At 43.5% G+C, this 17,537-nt stretch overlaps 1 protein-coding gene across 5 annotated transcripts; it reads left to right on the forward strand.

The window, feature by feature from the left end:
* The first annotated feature begins 2,068 nt into the window (after nt 1–2,068).
* TRMT10A (tRNA methyltransferase 10A) lies at nt 2,069–9,977 on the forward strand. 5 transcript variants are annotated; one of them, XM_054633436.2, is made up of 8 exons: nt 2,069–2,182; nt 3,352–3,651; nt 4,648–4,810; nt 5,238–5,309; nt 5,738–5,812; nt 6,787–6,936; nt 7,498–7,603; nt 8,929–9,977. In XM_054633436.2, the coding sequence occupies exons 2-8, from the start codon at nt 3,431–3,433 to the stop codon at nt 9,093–9,095; spliced, it is 954 nt and encodes a 317-aa protein (XP_054489411.2). In that variant the 5' UTR covers nt 2,069–2,182; nt 3,352–3,430; the 3' UTR covers nt 9,096–9,977. The 5 variants fall into 5 exon arrangements, with proteins under 5 accessions (XP_054489411.2, XP_077033311.1, XP_077033312.1 ...); XM_077177196.1 differs by lacking the exon at nt 2,069–2,182 and adding an exon at nt 2,241–2,349; XM_077177197.1 differs by lacking the exon at nt 2,069–2,182 and adding an exon at nt 2,244–2,376.
* The last annotated feature ends 7,560 nt before the right edge of the window (nt 9,978–17,537 follow it).

Genomic DNA, 17,537 nt, shown 5'->3' on the forward strand with positions numbered 1-17,537 from the left:
TTGGACACCACTGTATCTGAGCCAATTACAGAGCCAAGGGCATGACTGCCACGTAGAGAAATTTTGTCCATACATTTCCACGTGCACGCACATTTATACACCCATAGGCATACCGGTAACACAGAGCTGGGGCGCTCTTCAGACATCTTAGAAACAGGAGGCCTGAGCCTCACCTCAGTTATGGCCACAGCTAATCAGCAGTGACTTCCTTTCAGGCAGATTACACCTGTGCAAACGGCGCTGTGCCCACCAAAGTCCACTCCACGTACAGGCTGTGGGCTCAGCCCCTCATGGATGCCTCACGCCATGCTGGCATACAGACTGGGGTCAAAGTATTCCTGCTGCTGCACATTTTCCAGAGTCCAAACTATAGGGCTCATATCTTTATACAACCTAATAAAACTAATGAGATTTCCTCCCATGTTCTGAGTCAACAAAATGTTTCTTTCTGCCTTCTCTTCTGAAGCAACAGCACAAAGATCTTGCTTTTCAACTCAAACCTTCAAGTGTAAGCACCAAAGTACCCCAGTGCATCTTTGCCCTTCAGCTGCTGCCCATGTGCACCCAGCTCCCAGGCTTTGGGTGAATAAGACCCCCTGTTTCTGCCACAGGGGTCAGGGGGTCAGAGATACCCATCCAAGCCACTGGCCAAAGCCAGTTTGCACCCTGAGCCTTCCTCAAGAGCGCTGCAGCCAGGCCCAGCCCACAGGGAGCAATGGCATTGCCCACACCTGAGCCTCCCATGAGTATCTTTTTTCTTCTCCATAGTCTGCCTCTTGAGCTGCAGCTTTAAGCTCTGGAATATTTAGTTCTTTCTGTTGCTGGGAGGAAGGGTGACTCACCATTGGGATCAGCATCTTGAAAAGGTCATGTTAAGGCCCTATAAAATAATGAAATTTAGATAGACAGCTCTTTCTCAATATTTGCAACTGCTCAGTTTTCCATTTCACTTTGTCACCACTTGGCAGACGTTGGAAAACATTGCATGATGCTCTGTTGTTGTCTGAGGACACAGGGGGCTGGATGAGCAAGACTGACACTTTGCAGAGGGCACTATGAGAAAAACAAACTGCGTAAGCAGCTTCTTCATTCTAGGAAAAAGCACATCTGAGTATTACATGACTTTGTCAGATGTATTTTGCTTTTTTCAAAAAAAAAAAGGCCTTCTGTTGGTAACTCATCTGCTGCCTTTCTGTGACCAAAAAACACCAAAGAATTCTCCACAGGGAGACTGGAGCATTTGGGCTTTTATGAAGCTGGTGTGTCAAGCTAGATATTAATAGTAACATCAGCGAGGTTTTAAATAGACCCCGGCAAATGCAAATCTAGCTATTTTTAAAGCAATGCACTGAACAGGAATCACAAATTAGATCAAATACTACAGCAAATACTAAATTCCAGCAGCAGTTGAAAGGTCAGTGTCTCACTATAGTGACACCACACAGTTTTGTGAGTGCAACACAGCTGTGGCGAACCCGAAACCAGCACTAAAACTGTCCGAGTGTGTATATGTGGCACCAATGAAACCTGAGCTAAACACTGATGCACACGGAAAGGGGATTATGGCAGCGCACGCTCGTGTGTTTGCTAACTTTGTGCGCCTCGTTAACCAGGGGCAAACAGACATCTACATACTCAGGCTGCCCAAAATACATTGTTCCCATAGAATATCATCCCAGTCTCCAGAAACGACAGGGCAGCATTCTTTCGTGAAGTTATCCGGCGGCGAAAGAACGCTGCCTTCGCTGGGCATTGACACCGGAGTTTAAACAGCTAATTGTCGGCGGCCTTTAAAAATAGGAAGCGCGAAGGCGCGGCCCTCTCCGGCGGGGGCGGAGGGAGCGCGGCACTGCCGGGGACCTCTGCAGCTATAGATCTGCCCTGAGGAATGCCACCAGCCAAAAATACGTCGCTGGCCCCTGCCTGAACTCAGCGGGGCCATCAAACCATCAGATAAAAATAAGCTTTTCTCTTCCTTTTCGCTGCCCTTTACCCCCACGGAGCCCCCAAAGCCACGGCTGGGGGTGTGAGGGGGGTGGCGCGAGCCCTGACACCGCCCGCCGCTGGGGGGCGCGCTGCCCGGCGGCCTCACGCGACCGCCGCTCTGCTTCCCCCTCGCGCGCGCCTGCGCCTGCGCGGCTCCGCCCCTTCCCACACCGGGCGCGCGCGGGGCGGCTCGCGGGTACGTTGAGGCCCCTCGGGGGCGGGGGGGAACATGGCGGCCCCCAGGGCCCTCAGCGCGGCCCCGCACCGCGCCCGGCCCCGCACCGCGCCCGGCCCGGCCTGGCCGCCGGGGCGGGACACGGCCCTCCGCGGGCCTGCGGCCGGCCCTCTGCAGTCATGAAGGGTGTATGGCGTGTCCGTGTATAGATACACGTGCGCTTGCGTGTGTGAGCGTGTGTGTGTGTGTCTGTGTGTGTGTGTGTGTGTGTGTGTGTGTGTGTGTGTGTGTGTGTGTGTGTGTGTGTGTGTGTGTGTGTGTGTGTGTGTGTGTGTGCGCCTGTATGCACGCACGCGGGCAGGTGTGCGCGTAGGGCTCAGGTGTGCGAACGCCATCGGACAGGGAAATCGGGATGTGCCAGCAAAACCTCCGCTGGGTTTCTGCTTTGCTGTGTGTTTCCTGTCTCTGCTGCCGCTGCAGGAAGCAGGGGGTTGCTGTTTCCTGCCTGGTGGAGATGCAGCGTTCTCCACAGAGGAGCTGCTAGTGCGGAAAAATCGTGCTCGCCATGGGAAAGGAGTGGTTATAATTGTAATTGGTTTGAACCGAGAGTGTTTTGCTGAATAACATTTGTTCATCCTTTTACTTACTGTGTTTGTCTTCTGACAGTGGCCGGTGTCTGTTACTGTCCAGTGTCTTCTGTTTTCGGGAGAAATAAAAATTAATTTTGAAGGAGTACAGCTCGTTCACACTTCTTCCCCCCCCCCCCCCCCCCAATGGCTTTAGTCACTTTAAAATTACATACTTCTGTATTACATATTTCTCTAATATGCTGCTGTAGTTATATTGCAAGACACGTCTTTAATTCTTTGTGTTTGTGTACACATCCTGCTAATGCTTTTTTTTTCTATTACATTTGATTCAGTATGATTCCCTAATTTTATGCTTTTGTTCTTTTGCGAAGTTTTTAATCAGAAGCTATTCACTACCTGCAGATCTAGCAGGCAGAATTTTAGACTCTCAGAATATAGGTTATAATCTTTCTAGAATGTTCCATGTTATTATTTGCAGAGGCTTTAAACAACAAAAAAAGCCTTCTCTTATTCTTTATTCAGGCTTATAGTAGGTATTGAGTGGTGTTTATTCTAGTTGAGCATCTTATTAATGACACTTAATATCACTTTGTTTCCTAGAGAACTGGTGAGCAGAAGAATTGTTTTTAATGAAATATCCGGCATGTGCTGACAAGTCAGAAAACCCAGCCAAAAGCTAATGTCATCTGAGTCACCCACAGACAGTCCAGAGGTCCCAATGGAAAATACCCCATTCCCTGAAGTTCCTGATGTGGAAGGAAAGGGGAAGTCAAATGACAATCCAGTAGAGAGACTGGAGGCAGGCTCAGGCAAGGAAGAATGCCTTGAGTCCATGTCCAAGAGGCAAAGGAAGAAGCTGTTGAAGCAGAAGCAGTGGGAAGAACAGAAAGATCTACGGAGGTATGGTTTGCAAAGCAGCTTTCCATGGTTCCCGTGTAATATTTAGTGCTAATAATAACGACATGTCAGCAGCATGTGCTTGTGAATTGCTTCATCAAATCAAGGCAGTTGAACCAGTTTTCTCCCATACCAGGTTTAAAGCAGTAGCCCCAGGCTACTTGGTCTGCACTCGAAGAGGCTGTAGAGGTAAGCGTCCCCTCCTCATCCTAGAATTGTTCCTCGGCTTCAGGAGGATGTCAGGAGGAATTCAAACGTGCATGTTGTTATTTGTCAGAAGGGAGACAGAACGTGTGATCTTGTTCTTCTTTTCCTGGTGCTGTCAGACTTGAGATTCTTACAAAGATGCTGAATAAAAGCAGCCACATTTGACACATGAAGTGCTGTGCTATAAGTTACACTGACATACAGAGCTTCTGTTTTGTTGTGTTGAGAGAAAGTGTATCTGCAAATGCACTGATGGTGGTTTATTCTTATCCCACTGACTGCCAGGTCCTCCTTCCCAAGACAGTGGTTGTTGCTGTCTGAAATTTGACCTCCCAACTGCTCCTGTCAGAGGACAGGATGATGGAACAATTTCTTCAGAAGCCTTTTGAAAAACTGTTCAGTGAAACAGGATGTAAATTGTCTTCCTTATTCTGATCCTGATACTGTGATCGCTGTTCATGTGTAAACTAACCACTTTTTGGCTAGTTCTGTTATGAGACTTGACTCGAGCACCTTCAAATCCATGAGACTCCCAGCATTGGGTTAATTGAGCAAGTTGAATTTGTGTCTGTTGTCTGTCTTTGTAGGTATTTGCAGAACTTCACAAAGGCGGGAGGGGGTGTGTTTTGTGCTGGTCTCAGTGTGGCACAAATGCAGGCAACAGGCTGAGTTTAAACTATCACAGTCACAGGACAACCACTTTGGTCCTAGAAGTCTGCATTTGTGTGCACAACACAGTACCTCAGCAGAGCTGGCAGCACTTTTTGAGGATTGATTTGTTTGTTTACTTAGGCAGAAACGAAAAGAAAAACGCCAGAAGAGAAAACTAGAACGTCAGTCAAAATTGGATTCCAGTAGTGAGGGGAATGACAGAAAGTGCATGCGCAGGGAAGTTGTTCCCAGCACGCTTCGCCTCATCGTGGACTGCAGCTTTGATGACCTGATGGTGTTAAAGGTAAAAGGAACTTCAGATGAACTAGGTATATTTAATTCTCTTAATATAGACTGTATGTTCTCGGGGTTTTCCCATGGGTTACAGACTGAGTGTTGTCACAGTGATAAACCTGTTTGATTCCTCAGATTAATTCTGTATGTTCATTAAATCCCTGTGATTTTTTTTCCCCTAGAATAATGTAAATCAAGCACATGCATAGAGGTGTCTAAGTACACCTGTGTGGAAGATGTGTGTGTCTCCTTGTCGGCATAATCCCCTCACAATGGGTGCTTTTTCTCTCAGAATCTGATGCCCATACTCTCTGAGTAGTCACTTTAGCCAGTTAAAAGCTTCCTTTTTCTCTCTTAGCTTCTGAGTGTCTCATCATAAAGCATTTTGTGATGGTCTGTATGAAGGACTAAATAAAAACAAACTGTGTTGTGTACAGGATGTTAAGAAGCTTCACAAGCAGATTCAGAGATGTTACGCAGAAAACCGCAAGGCATTTCATCCTGTGCAGGTAAGTTTGAACAAACTGAACGCTGACTGTTGCCAAGTACCAAACATGAGAACTATAGTAGGAAGAGAAAATATTTAAGCTGCCTCTTTCATAAGAAAATTACTTCTATTGTAACACCCACATGTTATAAGGATACACCTATATATGGAACAGTATGTGCATACAGATGAAAAGTGCCAGATCCAGGTGTGCCAGTAAGAGGCTGTTGATACTCTGGCTTTTAGCTGTGGCAGATTTTTTAAAAAGTCACTATAAGTCTGAATTTGTCTTTTAAACGTATCACTAACTGTATGAATATGGTCCTAGTACCACTTCCATCTAAAAAATATTAAGAGTTTTAGCTAACAGTTAAGGATAGAAAGAGAGGAAACAGATTGTGGCAAATTGACGTTTCTGTATTTTGTACCTCTTGTTTGTTCTGTTTGAAGTTTTACTTGACCAGCCATGGGGGACAGCTGAAGACCAATATGAATGAAAATGACAAAGGATGGGTGAATTGGAAGGTGAATAATTGAGTATTTCTCTAAAAAGTTGAAGTCTTGATTGTAGTTGTTAACTATATCGTTAGTTGTGAAGAACATGATTTTTTTTCCACATGGGTTTTTGTAATACATGTGAGCAATACCATATTTGAAAAAGTGTAGTTTTTTGTCCTTTTAATTGATTTAACTTTAATAAGCCAAAGACTGCTTCTCTTGAATCTGGATTTGATTTTTGCTTAAAAAACTACACACAAATCCATTTTCACTTACTTTTTTGAACAAATTCCATTCTTGATAGACTAAGCTGGACTCCTTGATTTAGGCAGTTCCAGCAGTTGTCTGTCTTGGCAGTGCTCTTTTATCCACGTCTAAAACAAGACTTGCCAGTTGGGATGTGATTCTCTGGTGTGCACTTTGACTTTCATCACGTTCCTCTCAGTGCTGAAGCGTTCTGGAGAGTAGTAGCTTCTCCTATGGTCAAGCTCATGTTGGTTTTCATTGTGACTCCCTGTTAAGCCACTATTCCAGCAACTGCAATGGGACAGCACATAGAACAAATAAAAGCAGTCTTGTTTCCAGCAGTTCTTGTGCAATAACTGCTCCATGAGAGCTTAGCATAAACTTCTTTTACCGAACAATTCATGTTAACTAAGCATTTGCTTCTGGGTTCACTTTTCTTAATGGACTTGAAAACTACTTGGATCCATAGGAGAAATATGGCAACATTTGAAGGGAATCACAAGAACTTAAGGACTTGTAAAGTTCTTTTGGGTTTCAGGAAATTTCCTGTTGATTTTTACAAATCAGTGCTCTAGGGACTGGATTGTTTACACAGAAAATCATTTTGCACTGTGCTACGTATTTGAACGTGAAGGAGGAATGTGGAATGACCACAAACTGTTGGATTTATTTTGCCAGTCCCATCTTGGGTCTGTAAAGCTTGGCCAGCAATTCATCAGTTGAATGTAACTTCTTTTAACTACCTTTTTTTTGAGGATATCCAAATTAGAACAGAGCACTATAGTGAGCTAATAAAGAAAGAAGACCTAGTATATCTTACCTCAGATTCCCCAGACGTTCTCAGAGAGCTTGATGAGAAGAAAGCCTATGTGATTGGAGGACTGGTGGATCACAATCACCACAAGGTAAGCTGTGGGTCTGTTTCTTTGAAGCTTTTTTTTGGCACCTCATTTGACATTATTGCTGTTCATATGTAAACTAACATAATTAATAATGAGAAATCTTCTTCAAAAAGGAATTCCAAAAAATGTTGAAGAAATGTGAAAAACACTTGTAGTGGTAGCAGTGGCTTGTGTTCCAGAGTTTTCTTATTCTTTACTCTTCCTCTGAAAAAATACTGAGTGACTAAAACCTGAATAGCTTTGTACTTTACATAAGCTCACCTTTAAAACAGGCAACAGCTGATGGTTCTAGAGCTGCAGCTGCATGAACAGGTTTCATTTACAATCCTTTTGACCACAGGTCGCAGTGTGACATGGATAGAAAGTAGTGAGTTTTCCAGTGGTAGTAGCCCTTGAGGAAGGTGCTGTCCAATCCGGTTAAGTTTCTTTTGTTACCAACTTCTGAAGCAACAGCATGGCAGCACAGGCAAAACTCTTGCCAGGAAATGATACTTGCAGTGAATCTGTGTGGGCTGATCTGAAACAGTTATTCTCAATCCACTTGTTTTGGTGTCTTTTCCCCAGGGAATTACTTACAGAAAAGCTATAGAGCAGGGAATTGGTCATGCACAGCTCCCACTTGGAAACTTTGTCAAAATGAACAGTCGGAAAGTGTTAGCTGTCAATCATGGTAAGTTCTAAATCGCAAAATAATTACATTATTTTAGAATATACCTGTAATAGTCACAGTTCAAACCCACTGCACTGTAGTGCAGATGCCTAAACCTTGTTTTATTATGTTGATGTTTCTTGAATTTAGTTGCCTTCAGAATACACTAATTGCCGTGACCTTAAAATATTATGGATATGGTTAAATGTAAATGATGGTGCTTAGCCATTTAGAAGTGAACATTGTATCCTGTTGGCTTGTCTGAGGATTACTTGTGGCTTTCTTACCATCCTGGTCTTGTTTCCAGGTTTACTCTATAAGTGGGTAAAATGTTGGAAACTATCCAACATTGTATTTTTTTGTAGGGTACACATTTCATGCCGAGGGAGGATGAATGTTTGTGATGTTTTCACTTCTTTCAACAACTTTGTTCAGCAGTAACTGCCTCAGTACCTGTAGACTTTCCTCAGTTGGTATCAGCAGTACTCCAGCTACTGAACTTTCATAACTGTATTTTTACCTGATTTCCTGGTTCTGATTGAAGTATTAATGGCTTAACCAAGCCTTGAATCCTGCTCCTTTTAAACTTTCAGCTTTATTATTAGATTGTCTTTCAGTGTCATTAAACAAAAGTACATGCAAAATGCAGCCTACTCAGACCTTCATGGAAATTTTTGACATGGTGTCAAAGTCCTTATTGTGCCCCACTGCACATTCTTTAGCTTATTTTACCTTGCTTTATTTCAAGTTTATTTTTTTATGTAACACAGTGCTCAATAGTAACTTTATTTTCTGAAAGTGCCGTATTAATGAGGCTGGCATTTGCATGATAATAACGATTATTTAAGCATGGAGGAGGATATAGTATGCCACGGGACTTAAAAATTATCAAAAAAATTATCCAAAATCTTATGTATTTGTAAGATTTTACATGTTTCTAAAATTGGATCTTTTACTGTTGCTTTATATAGAAAGGAAGAGCTAATTAGAGCTAATTATAGGAGGGGTCAAAATCTTTATTAAAGTGCATCCACAGCAAGATTCCTGTCAAACATGTGAAAGCACTGGTGCCTGTACAGAAGGCACTGGTGAGACTGAAGTATTTGTCTCAGTCCCTGAGAGAAATACTGTCATGCAGCTGGAGACTTGGGGTCCTGCTTGGCTTCAGGCTGCAGTAGTAGCAGAATTGCAGTGTCTGTTCCTGCCTGCATTTCATCAGTTCTGCTCTGAAGAAGCCACAAGAGAATGCACCTAAACCTCTGTAAAGATGGATTTGGGGGTGTGTTGCTATCAGCAATTCACTTACCTCCCTGTAAAAGAGCTGATGGGCTTTTCTAATGTTGCAGTGTTTGAGATCATCCTTGCATACCTGGAGAAGAGAGACTGGAAAGAGGCCTTTTTCAGTGTCCTGCCACAGAGGAAGGGGGCTGTTCCTTTGGGAGAAGCCAATGATTCATCCAAACATGCTCTGTCTGGAAAAGAAGATGAAGACAATGACTCGGACAGCAGCTAGGCTTCAGAATTGGATGATAGGAAAGACGAGACATGCAGTTTGTGGAATAAAACTGGGACAGGAAGGAGTTTTACTTCAAAGACGATCTGCAGCCCTTGTAAAGCTGAATTGTCTCAGTGCTCGGTAGTCCCAGAGCTGTTTCTGTGCATGAAGGGTTAAGTTAAATGCAGGTTTTACCCTGAAACTTCAATATAATAGCTTTTTAAAAGAGAGGGGAAAAAAAAGAAATTAATGGAAAATGCTGCATTTTTTCCCAGGGAAGCTGTTTAATTTAATTTTTTAAATATTATTTTTTTTTATACATACCAAGTTGGATGTAAATTCCAAGAGCATTAGTAGTTAATATTTTAATGTATGCATTCTTGTCTCTATTTCAGTTCAAAAGTTTTCTTAAAAGCAGTGAATGACAAGTGCTCCTTTGGTTCCAAAACCTGTACCACTAGTGCCTGCTGCAAAGTGTGCATGAACACTCAAAACAAAAATTCTGATTTTCCTGAGCATCTCAACAGAGAATCACAAGCAACTGAACTGCCTGATTTATATATTGTGTTTAGTTAGCTGGGGTCAGTAGGTGAAGTATGAATGTGGGGTTAAGCCAGTGCTTTTTATACTTGAGCCTGAGAGGGATGGGTGTTAGCAGAGGTGCAAATCCTGTGCTTTGGTAGGCACATGGTGCACACCAAGGTGACTCAATCACTTTTGATTATTCCTTCATATTCTCAGCAAAATTTATCACACAGCCTCAGAACAACACCAGGAGAGAGGAACTCTTCCTTACAGGTCACTCAGATTCAGTATTACTGTGTAATCACAGGATCCTGTATGTATTGTACTGTCTATCAAATATTTTTCCTTTAAAAAAAAGTCATAATCTTAGTCTTGGATGGATATTCTGATTCTTTACCTGACTTCAGTGCTGTGGCAGAGTAGTGAAGTGGACATCTTGGAAGTGAGGCTTTGCTTCAGCCCTGTGAGCCTGCCTATCCCTCTCTTCTCCAGGGAGTAGCCAGGTAGCTGCAGTGCCTGAATAAGTGCACCTCTCACACAGGTTTCTCATGCCTGAAGAGCTTGAGGTCATGGCATCTTAAGTGTTCCTCTCTGCTGAGCTGCAGTCAGAGGGCTGATTCAACTATGATTTGCCTTGTGCCCGTTTTTCTTTTTCCCTTCGTTGTTACTGCTTTCAAGTGGAGACTGCAGGTGGGATCCCTGTGGCTCCCTAGGGTCTGTAAAGGCTTGGCACCCAGCTGGTTATGACTTACACTCTTAGTGCACTTCTCTCTACACTTTCTAAAAGGCCAATAGAAAAGTTTCTTCTGTTAAAAGGATGGATTGTGGTTGGTTGCTGAAGGTCCACAGGGCTTTCCTTAGGCTTTAAAAAAGTGTGATTGCTTTGTTGCGGAAACTAGATCAGCCTTTTCATAAAAGCATTGCTGGTTTTATTTCTGTAACAAAAAAGGCAGCATAAGTGTACCCAGCATGCATAACACTGATTTTCTAACTGATATGTGTAAAATTTCAAGGAATTACACCTTTACAGCTGAGAGAACCTTATGTTAATGCAAGTAGCACCTACTAAACCTGATCTAAGACTCCTCGGTCTGTCCAAGGTTTCCTTAAGACCATTTCATACATGTGCCTCATTTACTCAGGCTTGAGACTATAGTAGCTCAGACAAACTGGGGACTTTTAGAGACATGCTGAAAGGGTTCCAAAGCATCTTACAGAACTGTTGTGCAACCTTAAACACAGCCTTACAACATTACCAGTGAAATAAGATACACACACCTACACACATCCAGGTGTTTTAAAGTCCAGCTGTTTAGATCTGAAGCTTACCTGTCTATGGAGAAATAGAAGGAAAACATAGTCTGGGGTATGTTGCTGTTCAAAGGCAGCTCATGCCAACTGTGTCACAACAGCTCAGTGGCTGCTGCCTGTTCATACACGTTGCTTGTCTCGCCCACACAGTGGGGTCTTCCTGTCCCCCATCATAAGAAGCGTGGCCAGCAGCTCAAGGAAGGTGATCCTCCTGCTCTGCTCTGATGAGACCCCACCTGGATTGCTGTGGCTAAAGCTGGGGCTCACAGCATATGAAGCCCATGGGCCTGTTTGAGCAAGTCCAGAGGAGGCCATGAAGATGCTCAGAGTGCTGGAGCACCTCTCCTGCAGACAGGCTGGGAGAGCTGGGGCTGTTCAGCCCAGGAGAAGAGAAGGCTCTGGGGAGACCTTACAGCACCTTCCAGTATCTGAAAGGGAGCCTACAGGAAAGCTGTAGAGGGACTTTTTACAGGGACAGGTAGTGATAGGACAAGGGAGTGGCTTTTGACTGACAGAGAGTGGGTTTAGGTTAGATATTAGGAAGAAATTCTTCACTATGAGGATGAGGACTTTTAATTGTTTTTCATTTTGGATTTACATATTGTGTACAAGTTATAGCACTGTTGGGCACTCTGGTGCTCTAGTTTGTGGCATGCTACTTAAGAAAGCACATTTATTCTTCATTTTCAATCTACAGACCTGGCTGCTCTCAATATTTTCAAGATGGTCACTTGCATATTTCAGGCATGGCCTACAAATGCATTACACTGGAAGCAGAGATAAATCACTGTACCGTTTTATAATAAGAAATGACAAGGATTTTGTTTCTGATAACAGAAATATTTACATGTAGTGCTTTAGGGCACTTCTTACAGGAAGATCTTTCTTTGAACCACCTTTAGCTGTACGAAGTTAATGCAACTGTAGGAAAACACACTGGGAAATTGTCTGCTTCCCTGCTGTCCTCAGGGAAGATCAGGTCTGACAAGCTTGTCTAACCAAGACTTAAGAGACCTCCAGTGTGATTTGTTCCTGGGCCACAATGTTGAAGAACAGAACATTAAAAAAACAATCTGCACAGAAGCTCTAGAAGAACAGGATCCCTGTGTTTCGCCACCAGGCGTCATTGCTGAGCTTAGGAAAGTTCTGACTGATTAAACTTTCATCACTAAGCTTTGTAAAGTTTCAGGTACTCCCAGAACTATTGCTCAGCAATGCTGGGCAGCAGAAAACATCCCGAGATCTTTAAACCTGTGTAGGAAAGCATTAAAAAGGCAATAAAGAGGTATGGCTCAAGGAACCTGAAAAGAAAGAAACAGAAAATAGGAAGGGGATATGGCAGAAAGTCAAACCTCACTGAAATGGGCAAACTTTCTTTTAGTTTCATGCAGTGGGGAGGTCACAGCAAGATGCCATAAATAATCCTGTTGTTTTGTTCCCTTCCCACTGAGCCTCAATCTCCTTGGTTCAGATTTCTGAAGTCAGGAACATCAGCAGTGTTTATCTGCATCCATGTTGTGACAATTTCCCAAACACTGTACTGCTGCAGGTTACTCTACTTTCCCCCCTTCTTGTCCATTTCCTGGATTCAGGTCAATTTGCCTTTGCTTTGGCTTCCACATGTCCCATATCCTCATTGTCCCATTGTCCCACATGTCCCGTACTGCTCCATGTTTGCTTATGGAGCAGTAGTGTTTGATTCTAGACTTGACTCTGCAGAAGAGCACCTGAGTAGAAAAGAGCCTCTCTGAACTGCCCCATCTCAGAGGCTTTTGGTCACAAAGTTGACAACGATGGTGGGTTTCGCATGCTGCTAAGGGGTGTAGCTGTCCAAGGGGATCCACACTCATGGTTATTCCAAAATCCTGTGTGCATGACAAGGCACATGTGCTCAGGGCAGTCTTGGGGCAATGTGACTGCCAGCTGCAGGAGTGCAGGATGCGGTATTCCTAAAATCCTTTGAGCTTGAGGATAAGGTCAGGGAAGTTTGAAGAGTTCAGTGTTTCTCTGATTTAAACAGAACTTTTTATTGCTCACGCTGTGCTGTACATCACCCTGAAGATCACAGCTTCACTGCACCATTATTGGCTCAATTATTGCAAAGTATCCATTTATTCTGCAGGAGGGCTTTAAAATAAGCTATCATTAAGCACACATTCTTCTTATCATAAATTATTGAAAAGCAGAGGTGGACTTCAGTGTGACTTCCAAATCTAAAGCTAAATAAACTTTGGCCCATCTTTGAAATGTGTACCTTAATTGTCTCTCTTCCAAGAAGGTGGCTTTGTTAGCTGGAACAACAGCATCTACTACTGACAATCCTAAAGCCAAATAATCAAATGTTTGATTCATATTTATTCCCTTTTGCTGCATTTTTACGTCAAGTACTGTAAGATGTACTTTTTAATTTCTTGTTTGCCTTGTTTGGCTGTGGTAAGAGACCTAAAAGGAAGAAAACGCATTATTTAAAAAAGGGGGGTTGATGCTTGATTGAGTACTCTCCTTGGATATTATTTTCCCCTTCAAATTCTTCTAGTACTTGCTCTAAACCCACAAGCCAATTTACACCTTTCACCTTTAGCATTTCTTCAGCTTATTGAAATGAATAAGGCATTGTCCTGTGAGCAGTTGATTTATTTCCTGTGTGTGTTTGGAAAGGTGTTTATTTCTGGATGTCTTTGTTCATGTTCTCACAAAACTGGATGTCATCCTGTACGTGCTTAATTCAGCTCCATTGCCTTGTCATGCACATGTATAATCTTCAGACACGATCCCTAAACTTTTTGAAGGGCATAACCTGCCCAGCCAGCTAGTTCTGCTCAGTCTCTGTGCTTCAATAATAATGAGCAGTTGCAGGGTTTAGTATTTTGTATACCTAATCTTTTGGACATTCTTAAATGTGCAGGTGGGAAAATATAAAGGGGTTGGAGCACTCACAGCTTCTATACTGTGTAGGGTGGGACTTCAGAAATGTTGCTCTTTTTTTCCTATCTTCTACCAACATGCGTGTCCCAGAGATTTTGTGTTACCAAGTTCTTCAGAACTGATTCATAAGAGGGTAATTTGGAAAGTGCTGTCACACAGTAGGAAGAAATGCTGGATTTTCAATTTAAACACCCTCCAGAAGGTTTATGTTTCTTAACAGCCAAGTTCACTGTCTGAAAGAAAGAAACGTACCTTGGTAAGCTTAAAAATCAACATGGCAAATAAGGAAGAAGTAACCTATTTTTAAAAATGCTAAAGTTTTAGCTAAAGCTAGTATGCATTTTATTATTTGTCAGTTAAATCTGTGATGCATAACTGCTCTTAAAAGCTTTTTTTGCTGTTGTTGTTCTCTAAAGAGCTATGTCACTTGAGCTGTGGTTAAAATAGTCTCCTGTTAAATAGAGCCGGGTTCAGTGCAGAACTAATTTTTCATGACAAGAAAGCTGTTTCAGAAATCACTAGCTCTCTTCACCTGGAGTCAACATCATGCACTGCTTCAGGCAAGCAAGCAATGCAAGGTTGCTCAGCCCTGGCAGGAGTAAGGAGTGGGAAGCAAGCTGTGCTGCCTGGGAAGTGGCAGCAAAGAACCACTTTCCCCTACAAGTGCCTTGTAGGCAGAAACTGTAGCTATGGCTACAATCTGCTGAGCATGGTCAGTGTTTCATAACATTTGCCCAAGTTACAGTCCCCAAGTGAAGATAACCTGGAGTTGCAAGAACAGGCCTTTGCCCACTGCTTCTGTGTGCAGGCTCACCAGCCTTGAACACCTCAAGTATGCTCTTTGTCTTCAGCCTCTGACACACATTTCACTGTAATCTGCTGAGGTTAATAAATCACTGGAGAGGGGATATTACTGCATCATGTTTAGTTGGATAAAGTGAGATAAAAAAAATGATAAAGGAATTATGCACCATATTTCCATAGAATTACAGGCTATCTTGAGTTGGAAGGGACCTACATCAAAGTCCAACTCCTGGCCCTGTGCAGGGCAGCCCCAAGAGTCACACCCTGTGCCTGAGAGCATTGTCCAAATCCTTCTTGAATTCTGTCAGTCTGGTGCTGTGACCACTGCCTTGGGGAGCCTGTTCAGGTGCCCAACCACCCTATAGGTGAAAAACCTTTTCCTAATATTCAACTTAAACCTCCCCTGACATAACTTCATGCTATCCCATTGGGTCATGTCGCTGCTCACCAGAAAGAAGATATTTTAATTGCACATGTAGATAAACACAGAGAAAAATTCTCTTCATAGTGAACAGCCCTAAAAGTGGAGAGATCTAGGGATCAGCTAAGTATTTTCTGGCAAAGGGTTCAGCTGAGGGCCTGTACAAGCAAGTTGTAAAGGGGTAGTAGCACTGTGGTTTCCCTGCATTCCAGGGCCACTGTATGCCCTGAGCTGGAGCCTCACCCTCAGTTTTCTTTAGGAACTGGGCAGAGCAAGGCAAATAAAGCAACTTCTACAACATGGTTATGCAAGTCTGCTCATGCTTCACTGGAACCCTGTGCAGTCTCTTTTCTTGTCACCTTTTGCCTAAAGACCATGATACCTACTCCTGCACAGGCTGCAGACAGGATCCACTGTCTGATCCAATGTTCTCAGTTGGAGAAAAAAAAAGTCATGGCCTTAATATGAATATAGCTAAAGATATGGGGAAAGTTTTCAGGGGAAAGTAAACATAAAGGAATATGAGAAATAAACCAATAAGGAAAAGGGATGGGAATAGTTGGAAAAGACCTCTAAAATCATCAAGTACAAAAGAAGGGAGGAAAGGAGAAAGATAAACATCAAGGAATAGAGTGGACTATAAATACTTCATTCTGATATAAGTTATTTTAGGAAGTGCAAATCACTAGGTTGTACCTTCTGAGAGGACTGGAGAGCTTTGGCTGGAACTCTGAACAAAAAAGGAGAGTTTATGTCCATTGGAAAAAAGGGCTGAGAGCTCAGGAGGATTACAAGGACGTTATGAGTTTTTGCAGGGAGAAAATTAGAAGGGCCAAAGCCCAAGTAGAACTTAATCTGGTCACTACCATTAAAGACAAGAAAAAATGTTTCTATAAATACATTAACAGGAGCAGGGCCCCATCATGTGTAACAGTGACTTGGGAAGACATATGCCATCACTCCAAATGTCCATGCCTTCCTCCTTCTTCCCCCACTTTATATACTGAGCATGATGTCATGTGGTCTGGTGCAGCCCTTTGGTCAGTTTGGGTCACCTGTCCCAGCTTTGTCTCCTCCCAGCCTCCCACACACCCCCAATTTCCTCACCAGTGTGGCCATATGAAACACAGAAAAGGTGTTGGCTCTATAAACCATGTTTAGCAATACCAAGAAATCCCTACATTATCAGCCCTATGCTCAGTACAAATCCAAAACCCAGTCCCAAACCAGCCACAGTGAAGAAAAACTAACTTTGCACCAGCCCAAACCAGCACAGAGGTTCAACTAGGCCAAGTGCCAAGTCTAACCCTCAGTAACAACAACCCCAGGCAGCACTACAGGAAAAGCTGCCTGGAGGAAAAGGACCTGAGGTGCTGGTTGACAGCAGCTGAACATGACTCAGCATGTGCTCTGGTGGCCAAGAGGGCCAGTGGCATCCTGGCCTGGATCAGAAATAGAGCAGTCAGCATGACCAGGGAAGAGAAGAATCTCTTCTTGAATTAAAGTCATACAGGTAAACATGAGAGAGTGCTATACTTAGTAATTACTAGTCAGGTTATATGCAACATTTTATCTCTATTTTGTGTGTTTATGAAAGAAAAAATCTTGTTTTCAGGATGCTGGGCATAATTTAAATATAGATGAAGCTTGAAGTCCCCAGGAAAGGCATGCAGCGCTGACTTCCACCCAATCCCTTGCACCAACATGTAGTGCCAGGAGGGAAAGTGTGTGGGCGTGTGGGCACGTGAGCAGCGATGGGGGCTGTGCTTGTGGGTATTGGCAGAACCAACAGGTCAGGCACAAAACAAGCAGGGTGTTGCATGTGCTAAGAAACATTCTGTCACATCACTTCTGACTTACTGATTTTTGTTCTGCCCTTGGCATGATTGGCACATTGTCCTTGGACACAGTGAAGAGAAAGCCATTCCAACAGATTAATGAGTAGCCAGACTGTAACACTAAGAATTCAGGAGCACATGCAGCCACAGCCACACAGTCGGGGTATGCTTCTTAAGCAGCTTCACAACCCCATGTCTTAATGGATGAACTGGGCTCTTGTAAGTGTCACCAAAGTTCATCAGCAAAGCCTTCATGTTCTCACTGTGTCCCTGCTGCTGGGAATTCAAGAGCCGCTCTCTCTGTTTCTCTTTGCACCTACTGTGCCCCTGAGAGTAGTGGGTTGGGAGATCAGCTTCCAGGGAGGTGGAAAAAGGGAAATAGCTTCCAGCCAGGGCTGTTGCTTTTGTTCCATGACATTGAGGGCAACCACAGGTGAGCTGCAAAAAAGGATAGGAAGAGCATGACAATGGAGTCAGGAAGAGGGAAGCACTGAAAGACTGCGGTTTAATCAGAGGAGTGCTTCACTCTCATTCCAGCACTTCTTCTGATTAAGGGGTGGGACTCTGAGCTGGGAGGCTTGGCTAAAAGGTCAGAGCAGTCCACTCGTGGAAGTGCTTCACACAGCCAGGTTCCCG

Source organism: Agelaius phoeniceus, chromosome 4 (genome assembly GCF_051311805.1).
Source record: "Agelaius phoeniceus isolate bAgePho1 chromosome 4, bAgePho1.hap1, whole genome shotgun sequence".
NCBI classification, from domain to species: domain Eukaryota; kingdom Metazoa; phylum Chordata; class Aves; order Passeriformes; family Icteridae; genus Agelaius; species Agelaius phoeniceus.